General features: G+C 45.6%; 1 protein-coding gene across 3 annotated transcripts in view; it reads right to left on the bottom strand.

The window, feature by feature from the left end:
• ALPK3 (alpha kinase 3) overlaps positions 1-24,275 on the bottom strand; it is a 47,455-nt gene that overhangs the window by 6,872 nt on the left and 16,308 nt on the right. For all 3 annotated transcript variants that reach the window (XM_082388246.1, XM_082388248.1, XM_082388247.1), the window contains 6 exons: positions 21,075-21,192; positions 19,261-20,488; positions 3,461-5,552; positions 2,663-2,810; positions 2,160-2,287; positions 1,968-2,003 (listed from right to left, as the gene is read on the bottom strand). In XM_082388246.1, the coding sequence (XP_082244372.1) occupies positions 1,968-2,003; positions 2,160-2,287; positions 2,663-2,810; positions 3,461-5,552; positions 19,261-20,488; positions 21,075-21,192 (3,750 nt within the window). The remainder of the gene's footprint in view (positions 1-1,967; positions 2,004-2,159; positions 2,288-2,662; positions 2,811-3,460; positions 5,553-19,260; positions 20,489-21,074; positions 21,193-24,275) is intronic.

The raw sequence follows: 24,275 nt of genomic DNA, 5'->3' as shown, positions 1-24,275 counted from the left end.
GCAATCAATACAGAGTATCAGAATTACTTTGTTTTAGAATTCAGTGTTTTGATCAAATGAATAAATGACTCCATCTCAACCAACATGTTTGACTGAAACAAAAAGTTTGTGAGACAAATCCAGTAGCAGTAGCTCAAATTGGGATCACTAAATACCATTTTCCACTAAAAGGAACCAGAACTCCCTAAAGAAATGGTTGATTCCAGGTCTAGGGCAGGAAGTGTCCTAGACTGACCTGAAACATCTCTGGACCATAAAGCAAGTAAGGTATCATAAACAATTGGCAACTTGTCAGAAAGACACAAGAGCCAACCTGAAGAGGCTTCTACTGGCAAAAAATGAGACAATCTTACCAACAACAACAAGAGCAAAATAATTGCAAAGTATTGAACATTCAAATGTGTTAAAAATCCATACTTTCATAATTATAAGTTAAAAAAAACCTTCCCTCTGGAAAAAAAAAAACCCTCATTCATGACCTTTGGAGGATGTTAGGGCACCAACTCATTATTCTGAAATCTAATAAGAGCAAGGAGGAAAAGAAAGTATTTTTTCCTTCATTTTCTGTTGGACCTATATGTATCAGGATTACCAAATAACCATTTCTTCTTTTCCAAAAAATTTCAGCTAATGAATAAAGAAGAAATGACAGAATTAAAATACTCCATGTTGCAAACCTTAACGAAATAAAGGACTTAGGTGATAATCAGTGACTGCTAAAACCCCTAGATGATGACAGGGGTTGTATCAGATACCGTTTTTTAAAGTTTAAAAGGGATAGATCAGGCAGAAAACACCTGAATGAACCCAGTGATCACTCTTAACATTACTAAAACAATCAGACATCACATGCCTCCAGATAGGATGCAAAAGGAAATACACAGCACACCTGTGAAATGTTCACACAACCCAAAATTTGCACCTGAATTGGAGCAAGCATCTCAAGCTAATTACCAGTTTAGAGGAAGCACATCAATGAAGCAACATGTTAAATGGTGATATAATCAACAAAATCCAAAATGTAAGAAATTCTTCAACAAATAAATGGCAAGGGGGGAAAACAAATGAGGGAGGAGGAACTATTATACATTTGATAGATTTAAGGGATTATATTAGCCAAAAGCACTGAGTGGTTCCTAATTCAAATAAACCAACACTTATGAGAAAGTTGGGAAACTCTGATTGGATATTTGATGATAATAAAGTATTATTACTAAGTTTTTAGGCTTTTTTAGTTTTTAGGTGAGGTTATATTTGATATTGATTAAATTTGACTTGATAACTGAACAAAAGGCACTAGTTGAATGAATGAGTAAATAAGTGAATGAAGGAAGGAATTAATGTATTAGTTGGCAAATGAAGCTCTAGAAACCTTTCCATCACCAGCCACCTTCACGGTCCTAATCCTTAGTGTGTCTTTTGCAGGAGCAATACATCTCTTCCCCTAATATCTGAGCCTTTAAAATGCTTATCAAACTTTGGGGTGTATCACAATCACCAGGGCATCTACTGACATGCAATTGCGTTAGGTCCTACCCCAGAGATTGTGATTAAGAGTATCTGCAGTAGGGCTCAAGTAACTGCATTTTCAGCAAGCTCCCTGTGTGAATCGAATGCAGGAGTCCACAGACCACTGTGAGAAACTCCGGGGAGGGAGCTGGCAGGGTGAGAAGTACCCTGGTGCCCAGTCCTGCTCTTGATCAAGGGCTCTGACATGGGCAAAGGGCACAGGCTGAATGAACTCCTTGTAGGACGTCCCCTTAGCCACTTCCTCCCCCCTCATCTTCTGAAACAGCTGTCCCCCCCCATCCTCCTCCACAAACCATATCCTAAACTAGGAGGCAAAGGGTAGCTGTATGTGGAGATAAACATGGCATTTAGAACAGATTCCAAGTCTTTAAAGAAGCCCCTGCAGATAGCAGGGTAGGGACACAGGCCCACCCATTCCTCCCCCTGAGGGGCACTACCTTGACCTTCTTCTCTGGAGATGAATCCTGACAGCACTGTGTGGAGAAAGAGAAGAGAAAGCCGCTATCCTCAGGCAGGTCTGCCCAGAGAGAGCTCCACCTCTGCAAAGAGGACTGTTCCCCGCCACCCCCCCCCAACCCAGTGGGGGCCAGGCAGAGACCCCGGGGAGGGGGGGCAGAGCTCACACTCACCCTCGGGGCTGAGGCAGAAGTCAGTGGAGGCCGAGCCGTGCTCATTGTGGATGGTGCATCGATACATACCACAGTCTACGGGGGACGCCTGCACGATGGCCAGGGCCGCTGGCCCTTCATCCCCTGCACTGCAGAGAGGAGACCCTCTCCGTGAGGCCATCACCATGGCACAGCCCAGGGCCAGCCTGCGGTCCTGAGGCTTCGCAGACCCCGCTCTCAGAGAATGCTGTGAGCCCTGTCTCTGAGAGCTCTGGGAAGAGCTGGGCCTGCATCACACAGGTCAGGACTGCACTAGCTGTGTGACTTTGGGCAAGTGACTTAATACCTCTGAGCCCCAATGTTCTCCTCTTCACTATGGGAATACTAGAATCTCCCTCATAGGGATCTTGTGAGGATTAAATGAGGAGGTAGATCCAAAGTGCTGGGACAATGCCCCCCACAGTATTGCTGCTGTAATTTATTAGGGAGCCAGGTCAGGTGGAGGTGGTACCCAGCTGGCTTACCTCCTGCCCACCTCGCCCACTGGGCGCTGATCCTTGGCCCATGTCAAGACTGAGTCACTAAGAATGTTGAAAAACTGGCACCAGAGCTTCAGGCTGCCCGAGGCATCAGGAAACTGCTCCACCCGAATCTTCCGGATCACCTGTGGGGCTGGAAGCAGGGGCACAGTTGAGAGGAACAAACCACTTCCCCTCCATCGTGTGCCCTCTCTGGCCCTACCCCTGCTTCCCAGGGTGTCCTTGGTGGCACAGGCTGAGAGAAAACGGGATTAAGCCTCCACACAGCCCTCACTTGGGTCCCACCTGTATCTCTGAGGCTTTTGCCCTGACTTCAAAGCACACATCTTAGCTAGAAAGAACATGGTATGGCACCTCCACTCCAGGCCAGGGAGAGCCTCACAGCTGAGGCCGCAGACAGCAGTCAAGAGAGGAACTTCAGTTTGCAGCCTAGGCTCCTAAACCTAGGACCCTGCGTTTGAATCCTGTCCATACCACTCTGTACTCGAGGGACAAGTCTGCAAAGAGGCGATTATGGTGGTGATGATGATGATAGAGCTAGGATACTACTGAAGCCAGGCCCTGTGCTGAGTACTTGATTTATTCTATCCCATGTAACCCTCACAATGTTACAAAGTTGGTACTATTTCCAACTCCAAGTGGCCTTTCTGATTCCAAAGCCTGTGGGATTATTACGTAAGAATACCCTTTACAGAGGTACGCTAAACCTCTAGCAGGCAGGGTTACCCCAGCAGGGCCCTGTTGCGGGCAGCCCGCTCCTGTGAAGCCGTACCTGTCGCTCACCTTTTAGCAGGTCTTTGGCTCTCCTTGGCTTGGCCGGAGTGCCCTGCTTGCCTTCCTCCAGGGCCAGCTCTGCTTCCAGGTCGCTGGCTCTGGGGCTGGAGCCCAGGGTTCCTGCTGCCGTCCCCTCCTCTGCCCGCGGCACCTCCAGCATGCCTGCCTTTCTGCCCTGAGTAGGGGAGCGTTTCTCCCGCCCTGGACTCCCCGGGGGCCCAGGTGCAAGACCCTTCCGGGGCCCCCGGGGGGAACCCGAGGGGCTCTCCCTTTCTTCGGGCTTGGTTGGCTCCCCGTCTCCTGCTGCTCTGACCTTAGGGAGAAACCTCTTCCTCCGGGCCCCCAGAGCCAGTTCCTCGGGCGTAGCTGCGGGGAGATCTGTCAGAGCTTCCCCTGGGATCTCCTCCTCTCGGAAGGGTTCCTGGGCTCCGCTCTCTGCTGACAGCAGTCCCTGCCCAGGGGCTGCCTGCCCACCCACCCCCACCAGCGCCCCACCCATGCCGCTCTCCTGGGAGGTCGGCAGGAGGCCAGGCCCCTCAAGAGAAACCTCTCCCTCACCCTCACTGGATCCTCCTGAGGTCAGCCCAGGGCCTTCCTCCTCACCTACCACGATGGCAGGGATAGAGAGGGGGCTGGGGCCAGGGCACCGGGCAGCAGCCAGGGCCTGACGGCCAACCTGCACCTCGCGGTCCAGGAGGCCGGTGAGGCGGCGGGAGGTACAGGGGCTCAGCAGCAGGGTCTGCGCGCTCTGCACCAAATGGTTGTTCTCCACATGCTCCAGGATGCGCCGTGACGTCCGGGGACTCAGACCGGCCACTTCCACGGTGGGGGCCAGATAGGGTGAGGGTGCCTGATCCCCAGCGGCAGCTTCCCCCTGGGCCCCAGGGCCCCTGCCACTCGTCTCTGAGCTGGACAGCTTCAGCAGCAGGAGCAAGTAGCTCTTCAGGGAGTCTATGAGGCCAGGGTCACAGGTCCGGGAGCCTGAAGTCCTCCCTTCCACACCGGGCACCTTGGCGCAGGCCCCCTCAGCGTCTGCTGCCCTGGTTCCTGGCGGGTGACTCCGGCTGGGGGTGCCCGGCCCCAGGTGCAGTGGGGGGGCAGAACTCAGCGAGGCCTGGTCCCCAGAGGGTAGGAAGGCAGCTGTGTTCATGTGCTGAGAAGCCGGGGTGCTGGGCAGCCGCTGCTGTGAGTTATCAGTCAGGCCAGCCCCAGGAAGAGAGGGCAGAGTGGGCACCTGGGGGCTCAGGCCCGCTGGAGGACAGCCACCCAGATCCACAGGCGGCACTTCTCCTGGCTGTTCCTGCTTGGGGCCCTGGGACAGGCCCTCCTCGGGCTTGTCCTTAACTGGACCCGACTGCTCTGGCCCTCGACATCTCTCTCCTCCCACCTGCTCCAAACTGCCCTCAGGAGGCAGCTGTGCCTTGCGCGTGAGGCCCCCCACCAGGGGACCTGGCACAGTTTCCTCACGGTTCCCGGAGGCTGTTCCTGCTGCCTCGTCAGATCTGAGCATAAAGTCAGGTTTGTCTGGGACGGAGAACTCTTCTGGGGTCTGTTCAAAGCATTCAATAATCTGAGGGGACCTAGGATCCTCTGAAGGTGGGCGTTTGGGGGCCCTGGACTGTGGGCTGATACCGGTCATGGGCGCCTTCTCTGACCAACATTTCATGGCTGTGGGAATGCTCCCCTCTGACCATGCCCCCTTGTCTTCCTGCACCCTTCTGTCTGCCTGTGTCCTCTCATCTGCCTGGGTCCCCACCTCTCCTCGTGCCATCACGTCCTCCTGGGAATTCCTGCCTGACTCTGACCTCTCACTTTCTTGTGTCACAACATCCACCTGTGTCTTCCTATTTGCCTGTGTCCTCTGGGTGGTTTGTGTTCCGTCTCCCTGCGTCCTCCCATCCACCTGCATCTTCCTATCCACCTCTGTATTCTTCTTGCCTCCAATGTTCTGATCAGAAGATGCTCTCCTGTCCTCCTGGGTTTCTGTGTCCATGGGCTCAATGATGTCCTGACTTCTGGAGGTGCTGCAACCAGCAGAGACTGTATCAGAGCTGCTGCTGGCCAATGTGGTAGGAGCCATGGTTGCCTGGGACTCCTGGACCTGAGAACACACAGACAGAAGCAAGAACTTAACTACACGTGCCTTAGGATCTCTTTCCAATCCAATATCCCAGCCTCCTCTGACCTCATCCGGAACTGCCATGATGAGAATCCTGCCACCTGGTTTCTCAGGCCGGTGCCACCTGGTTTCTCAGGCCTGCTAGGGGTGACAGAGTCCCAAGCCCACCCACCCAATCCCTGATCCCAGAATCTAGACCAGGGAATACCCAGAATCCAGGTCTAGCTCTGGCCCTCCCCATCTCTCCCTGAAGAAATTTTGCCTCTCCTGACAGCCCCTGATCACGTGCTACCCCACCCCTCAACCCTGCCATTCGGAGGAGAGTGTCCTCTCCCCGGGGCTTCCGAGCAGTCAATCTGTCCCTCTCTTGTGGCACTAACTGCCCTGGATAGAATTAGGGGTGAAGTGGGAGAGTGCCAAAGGGTCTCCTTGACAGCATCAGGGACAGCATCGTTATTAATGCTGAGTGAGTGGTAATTACACAATGCCATCCAGAGAGGGTTAAAGTCATTATGAATGACACCTGTGCCAGGAGATCCATGAAACATTATAACGTTACCCTTCTGAACACCCGCTATTTGCAAAACACTATGCTAGGCCCCTATTTATCACATATGTATTACCTCACTCCTCACAACAATATCAAATAGTTGCAAGAATCATCTCTATTTTAGAGATAAGAACACTGATGGTCAAAGAAGGAATATGGTTTGTCCATTATCAGATAGTAAGCGGTAGAGTTTAGTTTAGAAGCCAGGTGTGTCTAGCTTCAAATCTCATGTTCTTTGTTGTTATACTATATGGTCACACATTTAAATATAATTAAAGGACCTTCTATCTAAACATACTGGCATAAAACAGTAAATTGCCTCTTTTCCTGTTGGATATAATCAAAACCAACTAAGTAAACAAGAAAAAACAAAGCAAATTCCATTGTTAGTGGAAATGGAGGCTAATAAAACCTACAGTCTCAAAAAAAAAAAAAAAAAATGGGTAAGGATTGCCAAAAGCAGATAGATGAAACTCTGGGAGGTTGCAAGAGCTGTAGGATCACGGAGGACTGGGTGGAAATCAAGCAGAAGACATACAAGGGAGACGTCCAACAGTCAGGAAAAGAACAGTGGAGCAGCCTACCAGAGGCAGATCTCAAAAAACATGAGCAAAAATACACGAAAATTGCTAAGAAAATAGATTTTGAACATACAAGAACTTAAGGAATAGTGTTCCATGGCCCTCGAGGAAACTACTGGAGAACAAACTTTGGTCAACCAAAAGATGACTGGGGAAACCACAGCAAAAGAATTGATGGTGAACACTGAACATATATTTAACCATAGAACCAAGACTAAAACCAAAAATGTTTAGAGTGGCAGATCAGAATGTCAGTGTTTATGCCCTGACAATGCAGAAACGATACAACTAGCACAGAAGGGGAAAGGGGAAGAAGATGACAAGTGGAGTTAAGTGCCTTAATTGTATCACTTATACAAGCCAGGAATCAAAGGCATGACTCAAAGCTGAAAACCCAGGTAACAGAAATACAGCATATTCAACTATACAAAGATAGTCACTTAGAAATAAAACTTTGGGATAATAGGAGATAGAAAATGAAAGGGAAAAAAGGTAGGGAGGAAGTGGAAACACGATCACTGCTCATCATAAAAAAGTAAAACACACTGACTAAACAGATAAAATTATGGATGATATTACATAAAATTTAAATTATAAATTACTACGTACAAATATTTCTAAGTATCAGAAGAACCACACACAAAACCAAAGCAAACAGAACGTATGAGACCTTAATATGTATTTAATTAAATTATATTTAAATTAAGTATAGAACTTAAAGTTACTTTACTGCATATGGAATTCTGAATGAATGGTATGAATACGAAAAAAATAGAAGAGTTTGGTGAATAACAGGAGCCATCAAATGTAAGTCTGACTGACCGAAGAATGTTAGTAAAAACGCTCCTCCAACTTCTCTGAGAACCAGTAAGACACGAACAGACAAAAACACCTTGGAGCTGGGCTTCCCTGGTGGTGCAGTGGTCAAGAATCTGCCTGCCAATGCAGGGGACACGGGTTCGAGCCCTGGCCCGGGAAGATCCCACATGCCACGGAGCAACTAAGCCCATGCGCCACAACTACTGAGCCTGCGTGCCACAACTACTGAAGCCTGCGCGCCTAGAGCCCCAGCTCCACAAGAGAAGCTACCACAATGAGAAGCCCATGCACCGCGACAAAGAGTAGCACCCACTCACTGCAACTAGAGAAAGCCTGCGTGCCGCAACAAAGACCCAACGCAGCCAAAAATAAATAAATTAAAAATAATAATACAAAAATAAAAAAATAAAAAATAAATCTGATTGTGACACTCCCCTCCTTAAAAGCCTCTCAGCAGCTTATCATCACTTACAGGCTAAAGCCTAAAAGTCCTAGCCTAAAAGAGCAAAAAGTTTAAGAATACTCCCTGCCCGGCAGGGTATGGGGAAACAGGCATCAGCGCAGCCTCTATGGATAGTAATTTGGCATTATCTAGTAAAACTAAAAATACTTATATTCTTTGGCCCAACAGTTCCACTCCTGGGAATTTAGCCTATAGATATACTTTCATGTGCAAATTGACATATATACAAGGATACTCATTGCAGCATAGTTTATAATAGCAAAAGACTAGAAATTACCTAAATTACATCAATACAGGATTGATCCAATGAATTATGGTACATCCACACCCCAAATAAATAAAATAAATACCCAAATAAAAAAGCAAGGTATAGGACAGAAAGTATCATATGCCACCTTTATGTGGAAAATACAGAGACACATATTTGTAAATGTACAGAAGATAGCTCTGGAAGGATGCCCAAGATACCAGTTATGGCAACTTATTTCAGGAAGAGGGACGGGGTGGTGGCGGTAGGGAAAGGGTGAAGATTTAATATTCTCTAAATACTTTTTATACTTTTTGGATTTTATACCATGTGCCTATGACACATATTTAACAAAATCCAATTAAGAATGAAAATGAGTAAGTAAATAGACCCTTGTGTGATCAGTGAGGCCTGTCCTTCAGCAGGGGACCCAGGTCTGTCTCTCCAGGCTCATCTCTTGGGTCACTCCATCCCACAACACTAACGTACCATGCTGATTACTGTGCTATTTTATAACCACTTTGTTTTTTCTCTGCTGGACATTCTCAGCCTTCTCATTGCTCACCTGGAGAATTCCTTCCTTTCCCTGAAGACCTCACTCAGGTTTCTTCTCATTTTAGAAGATTTCTGAGTTCCCTTCTCCACCCCAAAAAAACGTAAGTGTCTTCTTATCCTATGTATCCATGGCAAATGTACCTAATTCTATTATTATACCCTCATTCTCTGTGGCAGTTATGCATATATCACCTGCTAATCTGTGAACTCTTCCCTTTCAAAGAGGGCCCAGCACAGGCCCAGGGTTAGACTTGGTGTGCAATAACTATAAAGACTGACCTCTCTAAACACTATGGGGGGCGGGGGTGTGTGTCTGCATCTGGAACTGTATGGAGAAGTGAGGAGGAATGTCATGTATTTCTTAAAAATAAAAAACTGTGTGAGCTGGGGTGAACCTATCTGGTTCTCTGTGGGCTTTTTCATTACAAAGAACATTAGCAGTTTTAATTTGCCATCCTGTCTTTCTGTCTTCTCTGTAAAATTTTTGAGATTAAGGAACCAGTCTGAATCCCTTTGCATCCTTCACAGACGGAGGCACATAGGAGGTTCACAGGAATGAACCACTGAATGGCAAGTACTATGGCTTGTGACACCCTAAGAGGAGAGAGTGCTGGTTTGGGGAAGCAGGATACAAAGTCAGGGGCTTAACAGGGATGGAGCAGGGCATTGTCAAGGACCTGGAATCTACTTCCTTGATGAAACCCAGACCCAGGGCTCATACTGAGGCTTCATCATCTTTAAATGTTTGGTATAATTTTCCAGTGAAACCATGTGGCCCTAAAGATTTTGGGGAGGAGATTTAAAACTACAAATTCAATTTCCTTAACAGTCATAGCATTATTCAAATTATCTTGTTTCATTTTTACATGAGTTTTGGTAGTTTTTTTTTTTTAAGAATTGTTCTATTTCATCTAAGTTGTTGAACTTGTGAGTGCATTTTTTTTCATAATAGTCCTTTATTATCCTTTTAATGCTTGCAGGGTCACTAGTGATATCTCCTTTCATTTATTTTTTTTAAAGAGCTTTATTGAGGTATAATTGACAAAACAGTATACATTTAAAGTGTACAACTTGGTGTTTTGATATATCTATATACTGTGAAATGATCACCACAATCAAGCTCCTCTTTTGTTCTGAATACAGGTAATTTGTGTCTTCTCTTATTTTTTTTTCTTTGTGAGTCTTGCTAGAGGCTTATCAATATTATTGATCTTTTCAAATAGCAAGATTTTGGTTTAATTTTTTTCCATAGTTTTTCTGTTTTCAATTTCATTTTTTGCTCTTTTCTTTATTATTTTTCCCTTCCTTCTGCTTGCTTTGGGTTAGTTTTGTTCTTCCTTTTCTAGTTTCTCAATATGAGAGCTTAGAGTATTGATTTCAGACCTTCTTTTCTAGTATAAATATTTAATGCTATAAATTTTCCTCAAGACACTGATTTAGCAGCATCTAAAATTTTGATATGTTGTACTTTCACTTTCATTCAGTTCAAAATATTTCCCAATTGACCTTAAGACCTTCCTCTCTGACCCATAAAAGTGTGATATTTAATTTAAAAGTGTTTGGAGATTTTCCTATTATCCTCTGTCACTGATTTCTAGTTTAATTTCATTTTTGTCAGAGAACATACTTTGTATTATTTCAAATATTTTATATTTGTTAAGGTTTGTTTATGACCCAGGATATGATCTATTCTAGTGAATGTTTTATATGCACTTGAAACAAATAAGTATTCTGCTGTTGTTATGTGGAGTATGCTATGTGTCTATTAGATCCAGTTAGTTGATAAAGCTATTCAGTTCTTTTCTATTCTTACTGATTTTCTGTTTACTAGTTCAATTGGTTATTGAGAGGCGTGTTAAAGTCTCCAACTATAATTATTGATTTGTCTATTTCTCCTTTCAGTTCTGCCAGTTTTTCTTCATGTATTTTGAAGCTCTGTTGTTAGGGGCAAACTCATTTTCATTTTCTTGAATTGATTCTTTTATCATTATGTACTTCACTATTTTTCCCTGGTAATTTTCTTTGCTCTGAAGTCTGCTTTGTCTGATATTAATATGGTCAGTCCAGTTTTCAGTTGATTAGTGTTTGCATTGTATATATTTTCTATTATTTTACTTTTAACCTACCTATATCATTGGAATTGAAGTCAATTTCTTTTAAAAAGCATAGAGTTGGGAATTTTTTTTGATCCAGTCTCACAATCTCTTTTACTTCATGTGTTTAGACCACTTATATTTAATATAATTATTTATACGTTTGAACTTACATCAATTATTTTATTATTTGTTTTCTATTTGTTCCCTCTGTTATTTCTTCCTGTTTCCCCTTTCCAGTTTTCTTGTAGATTATTTGAAAGTTTTTAGTATTCCACTTTAATTTACATATTGTGATGTTTACTATATTTCTTTGTATTTTAATTATTGTTCTAGGGCTTACAATACATACACTTAACTTCCCACAGTCTACTTAGAGTCAACATCTTACCACTGCAAGTGAAATGTAGTAATCTTACCACCACATAGGTCCCTTTACCCTCTCCCTCTTTATATGTTACATTTACATACATTAAAAACTTTAGCAGACAATGTTATAATCTGTACGTTTTACCTTCAAACATTTTTTAAAGAATTCAAGAAGAGAAGAATAATCTATTATGTTTACCCAGGTATTTACAAGATTCCTTGTATCATTTCCCTTTGTCTGAAAAATTTACTTTAGCAATTCTTTTAGAACAGGTTTGCTAGCAATGCATTCTCTTAGTTTCCCTTTATCTTGGAATGTCTTTATTTCACCTTCAACACTAAAAGATATGTTTGCTGAATGTAGAATTATAGATTGAAAAATATTTTCTTTCAGCAGTTAAAAAATATTATTTCACTTCCTTTTTTAACCTCCATTGTTTCTGATGAGAAATCTGCAGTCATTCGAGTTACTGTTCCCCTATAAATAGTGCGTCGTTTTTTCTCTGACTACTTTCAAGATTTTATTGTTGTTGTTGTCTTCAGTTCTCAGCAATTTGACTATGCTGTTCCCTGGCATGGAATTCTGTGGGCGTTACTTATTTGCGGTTTGCTGAACTTCTTGATCTGTAAGTTTGTGGGGGTTTTTTTGCCAAATTTGGGAAGTTTTCAGCCATTATTTCTTCATATATTTTCTCTGCACCACACTCTCTTCTCTCCTTCTGGGTATCCAATGACATGAATGTTAGACATTCTGATATTGCACCACAGATCCTTGAAGCTCTGTTCATGTCTTTTTCTCTCTGTTATTCAGATTGAATACTTTTGATTGACCTATCTTCAAAGTGCACTGACTTTTTCCCTATTGTCCTCATTCTGCTGTTGTGCCCAACAAGCAAGTCTTTTTTATTTCAATTATTTTATTTTTCAGTTCTGAAATGAACAATTTGTTCTTTATATCTTGTATTTCTTTGCCAAGACTTTCTATCTTTCCACTTATTTCCAGAGTGTTCAACCTTACTTTTTGTCACTGCTTTAAAGTCAGATAATTCCAACATATCTGCCATCTTGACATTGGCATTCTTTAACTGCCTTTTCCCATGCAAGTTGAGATTTTCCCATATGCCAAATAATACTTATTATATCTGGCACATTTTGAATATTATGAGATTCTGGTTTCTTGTATAAATCCTATAGAGAATGTTAATATTTTTGTCTGAGCAGACAATCTACTTGGTTGTGTTCAGGCTGCAAGTTCCATTCAACATTCTGAGGTTGTAGTTTCAATGTCAGGTCCATTTTCAAAGTCTTTGCAGTGCTATTCAGATCTGTCCTGTGTGTGTGCCACCCAGTGGCCAGTCTGGGACTTGGATGATGGTCTCTTAGTTCCTTTTGATACAATGTTCAGAACCAGATCCATGCATGAACAGCTTGAGAATAAGCCCAGGAATTTATAAACAGCTTATAAAGTCACTTTCCCAAACTTCTTCCTGTGCATGATCTACCCTTTACTTTTGGGGTCCTTAGGATTCCCTTTTCCAGTCCTCCCTCAAAGTTTTAGACCCCTGTGGCCTCTGCTACTGTCACTACCAGGAGATTCCTCTCCTATTCCTCAAGCCTGTTCAAAAGGGCTTCTCCTAAAGCTCTCTCTGTTCATCCTGATGCTTATTTCTGAGTTTCTGATTGCATTAAGACCAGGCCAGGGAATACTAGATTTTTTTAAGGGTAAATACTGCTGAATCAGTGGTACTTAATTCTGGTCTTATTCCTCAGTCTGTCTGCTACTATTTGCTTATCAAAGTCATCAAGTAGCTGCACCATGCATTTGGCCCAAGTTTTTAGTTGCATTCAGTGGAAGATACAGGGTGGATGGTGTTTACTCCATCTTATCCAGAACTGGAACTATCATAACCGCGATAACTAATTTAACATTCGTTACTGTATTTTCTAGTTCTGGATTTCTAGTTGGTTCATTTTAAAGTCTTTGCCACTTTTTATAGTTTCTAGTTCTCTGCTGAAATCTTCAATCTTGCCTTTTTATCTTCTTGAATATAGAATGTATAGTTTTAGTTTTATAGTTCATGTCTGATAATTCCAAAAGTTGGAATATATTGTCTGCTGGTTTTGCTAGTTCTTTTTCATGTTTCTTTTTTCTTTTTTTTTTTTTTTTGCCACACTGCGCAGCTTGCAGGATCTTAGTGCTCCAACCACGGATTGAACCCAGGGCCACAGCAGTGAAAGTGCTGAGTCCTAACCACTGGACTGCCGGGGAAGTCCCCTTTTTCATGTTTTCCTCTCTTTGTGTGCCTGCTTATCTTCATTTAGGTGCTGAATATTACATTTGAAACATTTTTCAAAAATAATTTGAGGCTTAAGATGATGTTATCATCCTCCAAATGCTTGGGAGCAAGGTATCTTGAACCACCTTAATCTGATTTCAAGGACTGAGATATTTCTTGGTCACCCAGGTAACTCAGAGTTAAGCCTCAATCCCCGTGAGGGTAATTTGCTCTGGTTCCCTTAATCCTATGGTGCAAACCTTCAGGGTTCCCAACCCAAAGACCAGGGGGTTTGCCAGGGCTACCACTCTTGAGACCATGGGCTCCAATTCTGGTCTCCCAAGTCCCTTGAGGCTGTCTACAACACTGCTGAGTCTCTCATTCTCCCCTTCTGGAGTGGCAAACAACCCCAGGACAAAAGCTATGCCAAATGCTGAGCTCACCATTCTGGATTTCCATCTCCTCCCAGATCCTGGGCAAGTGATTCTTCCCTTTGTTAGCTCTCCAGTGCCTTCAAGCAGACATTATTATATTTTGCTCAGCTTTATTAGTTGCCCTCAGTAGGAAAGTTGGTTGGAATTATCTAGCCCAGCATTACTGGAAGTTGATATTCAAAAAATGTTAGTTCTCTCCCCTTTCTGTCTCACTCCCAAGACTGGATGATGTTACAGTTAGTGCTAAACAAACCAAAGCAGAACACAAGACACAGAAGAGAAGAAAAAGTGTTGAGAGGCTTTAAATGCATCTAGGCATTAAGGTTAGGATAGGCAGGGCACTTCCCTGGTGGTCTAGTGGTTGAGACTCTGTGCTTCCAATGCAGGGGGCATGGGTTTGATCCCTGGTCAGGGAACTAAGATCCCATGTGCTGTGCGGTATGGGAAAAAAAAAAAAAAATTTTTTTTAAAGAAACTTTTTAAAAAAATTTAAAAAAGATTAGGACAGGCAGGTGTGCATTCCTACCTACCACCTTACCCTTGCTTCATGCTATTTGTCCTTCCCAGAATGTCTTCCTTCCTCTCTTTAACCTATCTAATTTCTTTTTATCTGGGGATATTATGGGCATTCTTTTATATTAAAAAATTATATTTGATGTTTTTCTACTATGGTATTTACAGTAATAAACCTATCTATACATGCTGCCAACCAGCCTCTTCCCAGATGCCTTCTCTCGTGACTGCAGACCACCCCACTCTCCGACCCTAGAAACCTACTGCAATAACATTCACCACAGCCTCTTTGCGCTTATGGTTTGGTGCAAGTCTAATCCCCTGGATTCGTTAGATAATTTCTTAAGGCAATGATCATGTCTCTCCTCAAGCCCCCCTCCCTTCAACAGCTCTCAGAAAATACTTATATTCACATAGTCTCTGAAAACCAAAGCACCCTAATTATGCAAGGGGAGTTTCCACATATTGAGATGATCATCCTCAGGACCAGGACGTACAGGATGTAAAGACCTGTGAGGTCTCAAGGCGTTCAGCAGAGCCCTCTCATGTCTATACCACCCACTCTGAGGATTTGGGCAGATGGGGCATTCCACCATATCCCCACGCTCCTGTACCTCAGCTCCAGAGATGTGAGCCAGTCTCAGAGAAGATCTCAGGTTAGGGCACTAAAAAGCAGCCTTTGAGGACACTGAAGGCCAGTTCCCATTCACCAAGTACCTTAGGCAAGATTGCTTCTGCCCAGAGAAAGAGCTCCCTGAATAGCATGGCTGGGCTCAAGGAGACGGTCTCTGGACACTCTTAACAACCCAAGAGGCCACAGTTTTAGCATCTGCTCCTCATCCATATCCAAGATGAAAGCCTAACTTGAGCTGTCAGAGATACCCCTTATTTCCAGGAAAGGAAATCAAGACAGCGTAGGGAAGCAGCAGCAGCATATCCCAGAAGCAGAGGCCTTTAAAATATCTAACGCTAACAAGAGGCATGCTGGACCCATATGGAGAAAACAGAGCTTAAAAAGAAATAAGAGGGAATGTCCAGTGGTTAGGACTCTGCGCTTTCATCGCCAAGGGCCTGGGTTCAATCCCTGGTCAGGGAACTAAGATCCCGCAAGCTGCGCGGTGTGGCCAAACATTTTTTTTAATTTAAAAATAAAAAAAGAAAGAAGAAAGAAGGCTTGAATGATAGAAACAAATACCATGCTCCTGGATGAGAAAGCTAAATATTAAGATATTGATATTTCCAAATTAATTCTTATATGTAAAGATACTTAATGCAGTCTCAATCAAAATACCAATGGTATAGAGACAGAAAGCAGATTAGTGGTTGCCTGGTCGTGGTGGTGGGAACAAGGATTAACTGCAAAAAAGGAACAAGGATCTTTTCAGGGTGATGGAAATGTTTTAAAACCGAATTGTGGTAATGGCTGTACAACTGTGAATTGTGTACATTGGACTGTACATTTTAAATAGGTGACTATTATTGGTGTATAAATTATACCTCGATCAAGCTGTTTAAAAATATAAACCTAACAAATTTTACTAAAAGACCATTCAAAATTCAAATCTGACTAGTCTTCCATGAAAGGATTTAATATGCTTTTGATCTTGTTAAAAATAATTCATCACTTTTTTGAAAATGTAGTTTTTTTAAATGGTGAATATAAGGATACAAGGTAAAAAACAGTGTTATCTGGGAGTTTGGAAAAATTCAAACAATGATTCTAAAGTTTTCCTAGAGGAATAAACAAGAGAGAATAGCTAAAACATGTTTAAAAGAAGTATAAGAGGGTTGCTCTGCCAGAAATGAAAGCTACAACAATTAAAATGAGATCATCCTGGAGCTTCCCTGATGGCGCAGTGGTTGAGAATCTGCCTGCCAATGCAGGGGACACGGGTTCGAGCCCTGGTCTGGGAAGATCCCACATGCCGCGGAGCAGCTAGGCCCGTGAGCCACAATTACTGAGCCTGCGCGTCTGGAGCCTGTGCTCCGCAACAGGAGAGGCCGCGATAGTGAGAGGCCCGCGCACCGCGATTAAGAGTGGCCCCCGCTTGCCGCAACTAGAGAGAGCCCTCGCACAGAAACGAAGACCCAACACAGCCATAAATAAATAAATTAATTAAATTAAAAAAAAAAATGAGATCATCCTGTTGTAAGAATCAACAAACAGATTAATGGATTATGATAGATGTATATATGGGAACTAAAATAGGCTTTAGTGGGTATAAAATTAGTGTATAAAGAAAGAATCACAAACTAATAGGAAAAGGTTAAATTTGGGGGAAATTACTTATTAACCAAAAATTGAGCTAGAGACTGATACTATGCTATACACCCAAATCAATTCCAGATTACTTTAAAAGTCAAATGAAGGAATTCAAACAACAAAAATTATAAAAATACAGATATATATTTAACTAACCTTGGAATAAGGAAGAAAAGCATAAACACTATTGAAGAAATGTTTAAAATATGCATATTGTGGCATCTTACATAACCACTAAAAATGAAGTTTTTCAGATAATTTTTAGGAACCATGAAAAACTGCTCATGAAATAATGAGAAGTAACGAAAGCAGAATATAAAACTGAATCAGAATAACAATGCAAATCAAATTTTAAAATAATAAAATACATACACAGAAAGATTGGTAGATATATCAAGATGTCTTTGGATGGTAGAATTATAGGTGAATTTCTACTTTTTCCTTTCAGTTTTTAGAATTTTCCCCCATATTTTTTACTACGGCCATGTGTTTCTTTCATAATCAAAAAATAAGATTTTTTTTAAAAGATTTGGTAGAATGAGAATATGAAAAACCAATCAAATTCAGCTACTAAAAAGCAACAGCTTCAAAAATACATATAGCTGTTAAATGCATTTTTCACATGTATGATACATTTCACAATTTTTTTAAGTACTAAAAAAAAAAGCCACACAAGCTCTTTGCGGGAACAGCAGAACCTCTACAGACAGCCTCTCCTGTGCCTGCAGTGCCCCAGCCCATTCGTCCCACTTGCGAGAGGCAAGGAGGGCCTTGCCAGGAGGATGCAGCCATTCTGGCTGTGGTATTTCCCCGCCGCTGTGGGCAGAGAAGCCAGATTCACTCACAGACTTGGCCGCCAGCCTGATCTCTTCCCAAATGTGCTCCCTAGGGGCCCATGAGGGCCATCCCTACCATATGCCCTGCTCTCCAGCCTGTGGGCTGTCAGGCATGTGGAGCGGCCCCATCTGGGCTCCTAGGAACTCACCACTCCCGCTGCTGAAATCTCCTGAGACCAGGCGTGAGGGGCTGAGAGTCATGAACAGATTCAGAGAGTCTGGTTTGAGGTTCACCCCACTCCAAAGACCTCTGAACTACCGTCCCCACAGACTAACCCCAGCACCCTCAGCACACACTGAAATAAAACCATCTCCCCTGGCCACCCTTGAAACTGGTCTCTCCCTCCTGCCCCCATGAAAGTTCTCTCTGTGGGAAAAGCAGCCCCTCCCTGTTCTCCACGAAGCATCCTTTTCCCGCTGCCCTCCAGGAGGTACTGCAGCAGCTTGTCCCTCATGTTTCCCTTCACTGTTCCAAGAAGCCGTCTGTCTTCTGCCTTGACCCCTGTGAAACACTGCTTTCAGCTGCTCCTCCTGTCTCCTGGGACCCATGCTCCTGCTTCCTCTGCCCCAAGAAACAATTTCATCTTAGTTCCCGCCAAAATGCTGTCTCCACTTGGGGTTGCCAGATTTAGCAAAGAGAAATACAGGACACCCAGTTAAATTTGAATTTCAGACAAACAACCAATCATTTCTTAGTATAAGTATATCCCATCTATTTTATCCAACCCACCCCCAGTCTTGATACACTTTTTCTTTCTGCCCCGCTATAAAACACTCCTTCTCTCTAAACTCCTGTGAAATACTGCCTGCCCTCTGCCCCTGAAACATGAAACACTGACCAAACGGGATAAACTGTTTCCCTTCTGTTAATCCTCTCAATCCCGCTCCTCTCTTCCCTCTTCCCCTGCCCCCTCCCCCCATCAAACTCCTTAATGCTGCCACCTGGATGCCCCACGCTCCCCCCCCACCCCCGTCTCCACACAAAACCTCTGTCCTCTGTTGGCTACCTGATCCCTAGAAGAACGCCAGCACTCCTGTTCTCAGGGAAAACAGTTTGCCTCTACCTCCCACCACAGTAATGTCTCAGACCTATTGCCGTTTATTTCGTTCTTAGCATGCACCGAGCCCTGGGCCAAGCACTCTGATTCTCACAGCAGCTCTATGAAGTAGGCACTGTTTTTATTAAGGTTTTATGACTTGCCCAAGATTACACAATGTTAAGGATAGTCAGATTTGCACATAGGTATACCTGACTCCGAAATCTTGGATAAAACCCCAGATCAAGTCAGAATTTTCTGGACAGTGGGTATTTTTTAAATCTTCTAATAAGCATCCAGGTCAAGACCCACTGCACACTACAGACCACTCCTCAGCCTCCCCATTCTCTTTCCTCCCCAAAGAACATCCTCTTCCTCCACCCCCCTCTGCGACACAGTCCCCTTGGAAGTGAACTTGCATGTTGTCAGAGGAGATGGTCACAGTCAGGCTGTGCTGCCCACACGCCTGGCATCTGCGGACTGCCTGGGGCGAGGCCCAGGCCTGTGGTCCCCTGCTCCTGGCCAGCACTCCACCTCACCCCACCCCCTGCTATAAATACCCCACTGCTCACTGGCTGCCGAGCTGTTGCAGCAACAGTTTCCATGAGGTCATCTCTCCCGAGTGGCCTCCAGCCACCCAACACCCACACTTACCTTTCCTGGAGTCCCGTGGCCTGCTTGCCCCTGCAGCGGGCTATCCTGGGGGCTGTGTCTCCGCCGGGCGGGGGGTGTGGGCACTTGGGCAGAGGCCTGAGGCGGGGCCTTCCCTGAGCTCTGAGCCCCAGGTTCTGGATCTCGACTTGGGGAAGAATCAGGCTTGCAGCTGGCGGTGGGCTCCCCTTTGGGCTTCGGAGGAGCAAATCTCTTCCTGTTGAAGGGCCTAGTCTGCTGGGGGGCTGAGGGCGTGGGCTGGCCAGGGACGGCAGGCTCCCTCTCACCTCTGGCTTTGCTGGATACCTTCCCTGAGGGCATCTCTCCAGGTGTCCTGCCACTGGGGGTCTGGGCCCCCTCCTCCCCCTGAGGCTTGTCTGCCTGGGTGCTCTCCGGATACATGTCCTTCAGGGAGAAATACACTTCCTGGTCTGGGCCTGGGACAGGGGCCTTCTGGGCCTGGTCTTGAGTACCCACAGCAGAGGCTGGCTTCCTGGTGCCATCTGCTCCAGAGGACCCAGGCCCCTGGACGGCCCTGCCTCTGGGCCGGGTCTGAACCTGCTCCTTGTCCCTGGGCCCCTGTGTCCTACAGGAGTCAGGTTTGTCTGAACTGGGGACACAGTTTTCAGAGGAACGGTGGCTTCGAGCTGCCCTCTCTACCTCTGGCTTTCGCACACCTCGCTTAGGTTCCTCATCTTTCTTTTTCTTCTTGGCCCCAGACTCCTTTTTGGGGGCTCTCTGAGGCCCCAGCTCCATGGCCTTACAGATGTATGTCAACAGGCCATGCTCCCCAGCCTCCCCGTTCTCAGGGGCAGCCTCCCCGTTGGTGGTCACCTCTCCGGAAGCAAAACTGTTGATCAGGCCCAAACCTGGGTGCTGACCAGGCTCCGTCTCTCCCTCCTGCCAAGCCACCGGTGTCCCGTTCTCAACCTCCCGGGTGGGGGCCGAGGGGACTGGCACCTCGGCCCCACTCAGCCGCCGCTTCCGCTGGAAGCGGTCGGGGCTGAGCTTGCGCAGGGTGTCGGCCTCTTCCACGGCCTCCTTCCCGTGCTTCCAGCTCTTCTCGATCTCACGCATCTTTGCCGCAGCCTTGCGCTTCAGCTTGGCGAACCAGCGCTGGTGGATCTTGTACTCGGTCATGGTGCCCACCTCCAAGACCCCTGAGCAGGACACAATTCCCTTGGCATTCTGGGCAGAGGCCTGGTAGATGGCGGCATCTTCTTCTCGACACCTAGAGGCAGGAGCATGAGATGGGAGGTGAGAGCCCCCAATCCCCGCAGCCAGAGCCTCGAAGAGTTGAGCGCCCTGCCTCACCCCCTGCCAGCCCTGCCCCGAGTGCCACGCCCCACCTCTGATAGCACCAACTCCAAAATTCCCCACTACAGCTGAGGAAACTGAGGCTGGCAAGAGGGTGGGAGCTGGCCAAGGTCATGCTGTTCCAGGACAGATTAGACTTGGGGCCCAGGAGAGCTCCCTTCAGAAGCAGGTGACCCACACAGCCCCTTGTGAAGTAAGGATGACACAGGAGCTTTTTTGGGAAGCTGACCTCATGGAAAATGTTGCTATGGGTCAGGACCCCCTCTGGTTGCGCTCAGCTCTCTGGCTGTCAGAAATACTCCCGCCCTGGCCTTAGGAGATCCCAGACACTGGCAGACAGACACGCTTCAGCAGGTGGCTCAGCTTAGCCGCAGAACCCCGCCTCCACCCCCAGATCCTGCCTGGGTGTCTTCATCCAGCTGACTCCATTTCTAAGGGCAGACTGGGGCTATAGGACCTTCAGCAGGGCAGAGAGAGCAGAACAGGCCCTTCTCCCTCACCTGTAGAGCTGCAGTGTGTGGCGGTTGCCCTGATGAGTGATCTCGTATTTTGGCAAGCCACAATAGCGGTCCAGCTCTGTGTCATCCTTGTACCAGGTCACCTCTGGCTCTGGGTATCCTAGGAGGGAAGCAGGAGATTGGGTTGCAGGGAGACCAGTTCCAAAGTAGTGGGAGGAGAGAACAGGATGCCATGGTTTCCCCAGACCACCTGAAGAGACTGGACTGGCCCACCTGCCCTGGGGCTTATAGGAAGAAGAGGGCTATCATACGGCTCAGCTTATTTTTAGAAGCTAGGCCCTGTCAAAGCCTAAAACTGTTCCCCTTCAGCAGCTGGAAGGCAAATATAGAGGAAAAACTTCCTAGCTTCTGGTAAGAAGGGAAGCAAGGAGTTTCCAGAAAGCTTTGGCTGGTAATAATAAGCTTCCTTTCTTCAGTGGCCTGTTCTACATCCTCAACAGTAGTAACAGCTCTATCCTTGGAGGTCTCTCACCAATACCCAATATCAACACCACTGCCAAGACCCCTCCTTCTTTCATTCCAGGTTCCTGAGCTGTTAGTATTATTTGATGACACAGCTAAAACATCCATCCATCCATCCATCCATCCATCCATCCAACCATCCACACCTATCTTCCCATCCATTCACTACTGTGAAACTGATTGAGGTATTTTCCCAGCCCCTCCTCTCTGGACTTCCAGCCCTACTCACAAAGAGCTTCCAACTGTAAAAGTCACATGTCCCTTCCTCCCTGGCCACTTGGCTGATTTGTCCAGTAATAAACACATAATCAGTTTATCTAATCCAATTCTTTGACCTAGTATTTGGGAATTGGAACCTAGAGACAGTCTACCCTAGTGTCTGGAAATAACTTGGAAGGGGTACAGCCATATTCTGCCACATGGACTGAGAAGCAGACAAAGCTGGTCGACAGTGAGATGGAAAATGAAGTTGATGTTCAGGATAGAATAAGAAAAAGGAGAGAGAGACTTCTCTGGTGGTCCAGTGGTTAAGAATCCACCTTCCAATGCAGGGGATGTGGGTTCGATCCCTGTTCAGGGAACTACGATCCCACATGCCGCGGGGCAACTGAGCCTGCACACCACAACTAGAGAGAAGCCTGTACGCCGCAACGAAGACCCAGTGCAGCCAAAATTAAAAAAAGAAGACAGAGAGAGTCCCAATATCCTTCCAAATACTGGCTCCATTCTTTGCCTGGGCACAGCTACATTCCTACTTGTCAATTCCATAAGAAGCCCATCTAAGTCTTACCAAAAAATTCTGCTTCGTTTCTTAAGCCGACTCCAATTAATTTGCAATGTTTATTAGAAATTAAAGACTCCTAACATATATTCCCTTAAATACATATATATGAGGTGTGTGCTGACTGCCAAGCAAGGGTTATGAAGATATAGGAGCTTGACAGACAGCTCTCTGCTCTCAGGGAACCGACTATACTATAGAAAAGATAAGACAGGTCTCCACACAAGGGAGGGATGCACCTGTATCTGGGTACACATCCTCTGTCTTCCCTACTGTCTATGGATAAACTACCCCCATGCCTATCTAAAGACACTCTCATTGCATCTCATCTCCTCTTGCCTCATCAAGGACATCTCTCCAACAATCATTCCTCCTCTCCTGCATCATCAAGCTTTTCCTCTCTTATATTATTCCCATCAGCATACAAGCCTCTGTACTGTCTCCCTTCTTTTAAAAGAACTTTCTTTGACCCCACATCCCCCAGTAGCTCCTGCCCCCATCTCTCTATTCTCTCCTTTATAGAGAAATTCTTTGAAAGAGTTGTCTGTATTCACTGTCTTCACTCCATCTCCTCCAATCAGGCTTTTGTACCCACTGCTGCACCAGAATTGCTCTTGGCAAGGTCACCCATGAGTCACACATCGCCAAATCCACTAGCGTTTCTTAAGCTTCGTCTACCCAATCTATCATCGTTGACCTTCCCTTCTTGAAACCTTTTCCTCACTTGCTCCTGGATGCCACTCCTTCTGAGTGCCTTTCCTACTCCACTGGCCACTTTTCCTAATCTCTTTCTTCCACCGCTCCCCCACCATCACCACCTAAGACTATAAGTGTTAGGCCAGGGCTCAGGCCTCAGAACCATTTTCCATTCTCTAGCCATAAAACCTAGGGGATCTAATCCTGTCCTGCAGCCTTTAAATAGCTATATCTTCCTGACTCCCAAATTTGTATCTCTAGCCCAGACCTCCCCTGAACTCCTGGTTCTTATTTCTGACTGCATACCTGACATCTCCACTTGGAGGTCTAATAGGTATCAAACTTAACAAGTCCCAAACCAAGCTCCTTATTCCCCTCTCCAAGCCAAGTCCCACATATTATCAGTAAGTGGCAAATTCATCCTTCTAATTTGGCTCAGGCCAAAAACCTGGAGGCAATCCCTTATTCTTTTCTTTTCCTCACGTCCACTCCATCAGACGATTCTATGGGCCCTTCCTCCAGCCTGTATCCAGGATCTGATCACTTCTTGCCATTCCCTGCCGCCAACCTGGTCCATCACCATCATCTGACACCTCAGTTTCTGCAACAACCTCCTTGCTGATCTCACTACTTCCATCCTGGCCTCTCTTCAGCCCGTTCTCAGCACAGCCAGAGTGAGCCTTTTAAAATGAAGTAAATAAAGTCAAGTGATAGCACTCCTCTGCTCAAAACACCCTAGTAGCTCCCAGGTCATTAAGGCCCTCATGACGTGGGCCGCGTTAGCACACCGGCCTCAGCTCCTCCTGCTCTCTGCCTTGCTTGCGGTACCCCTGCCACATGGCCCTGCTGGCTGGCCTCTAACAGCAGGTGAGAATCACATCTGGATTCCTCCCACCTCTGTTCACACATTACCTCCTTGGAGAGGCCTTCCCTACCACCCCATGTGAAACAGCGACTCTGTCTCCTTGGAAATTCTTAGCCCTCTTACTATGTTTCTTTTTCTTCATAGAATGCATTGCTGGCTGCCTGACATATTATACCCCAATGAGGTTGTTGGTTTACATCCATCTTCTCCAACCCCCTGGGGAAAGAACAGCTCCATGACTTGTCCGTGTTTTTCGTGCTATGTCCCCAGTTCCTAGAATAGTGCCTGGTATGGGATCAACACTCGTTAAATATTTATAGGTGAATGAATGAAGCAATGCACTAATGGCTCAGGGTACAGAGTAGGGAACAAGCACCTC

The sequence above is a fragment of the Balaenoptera borealis genome (assembly GCF_965194805.1).
Source record: "Balaenoptera borealis genome assembly, chromosome: 3".
Classification (NCBI taxonomy): domain Eukaryota; kingdom Metazoa; phylum Chordata; class Mammalia; order Artiodactyla; family Balaenopteridae; genus Balaenoptera; species Balaenoptera borealis.
This window is presented reverse-complemented; position numbering and strand designations above follow the sequence as displayed.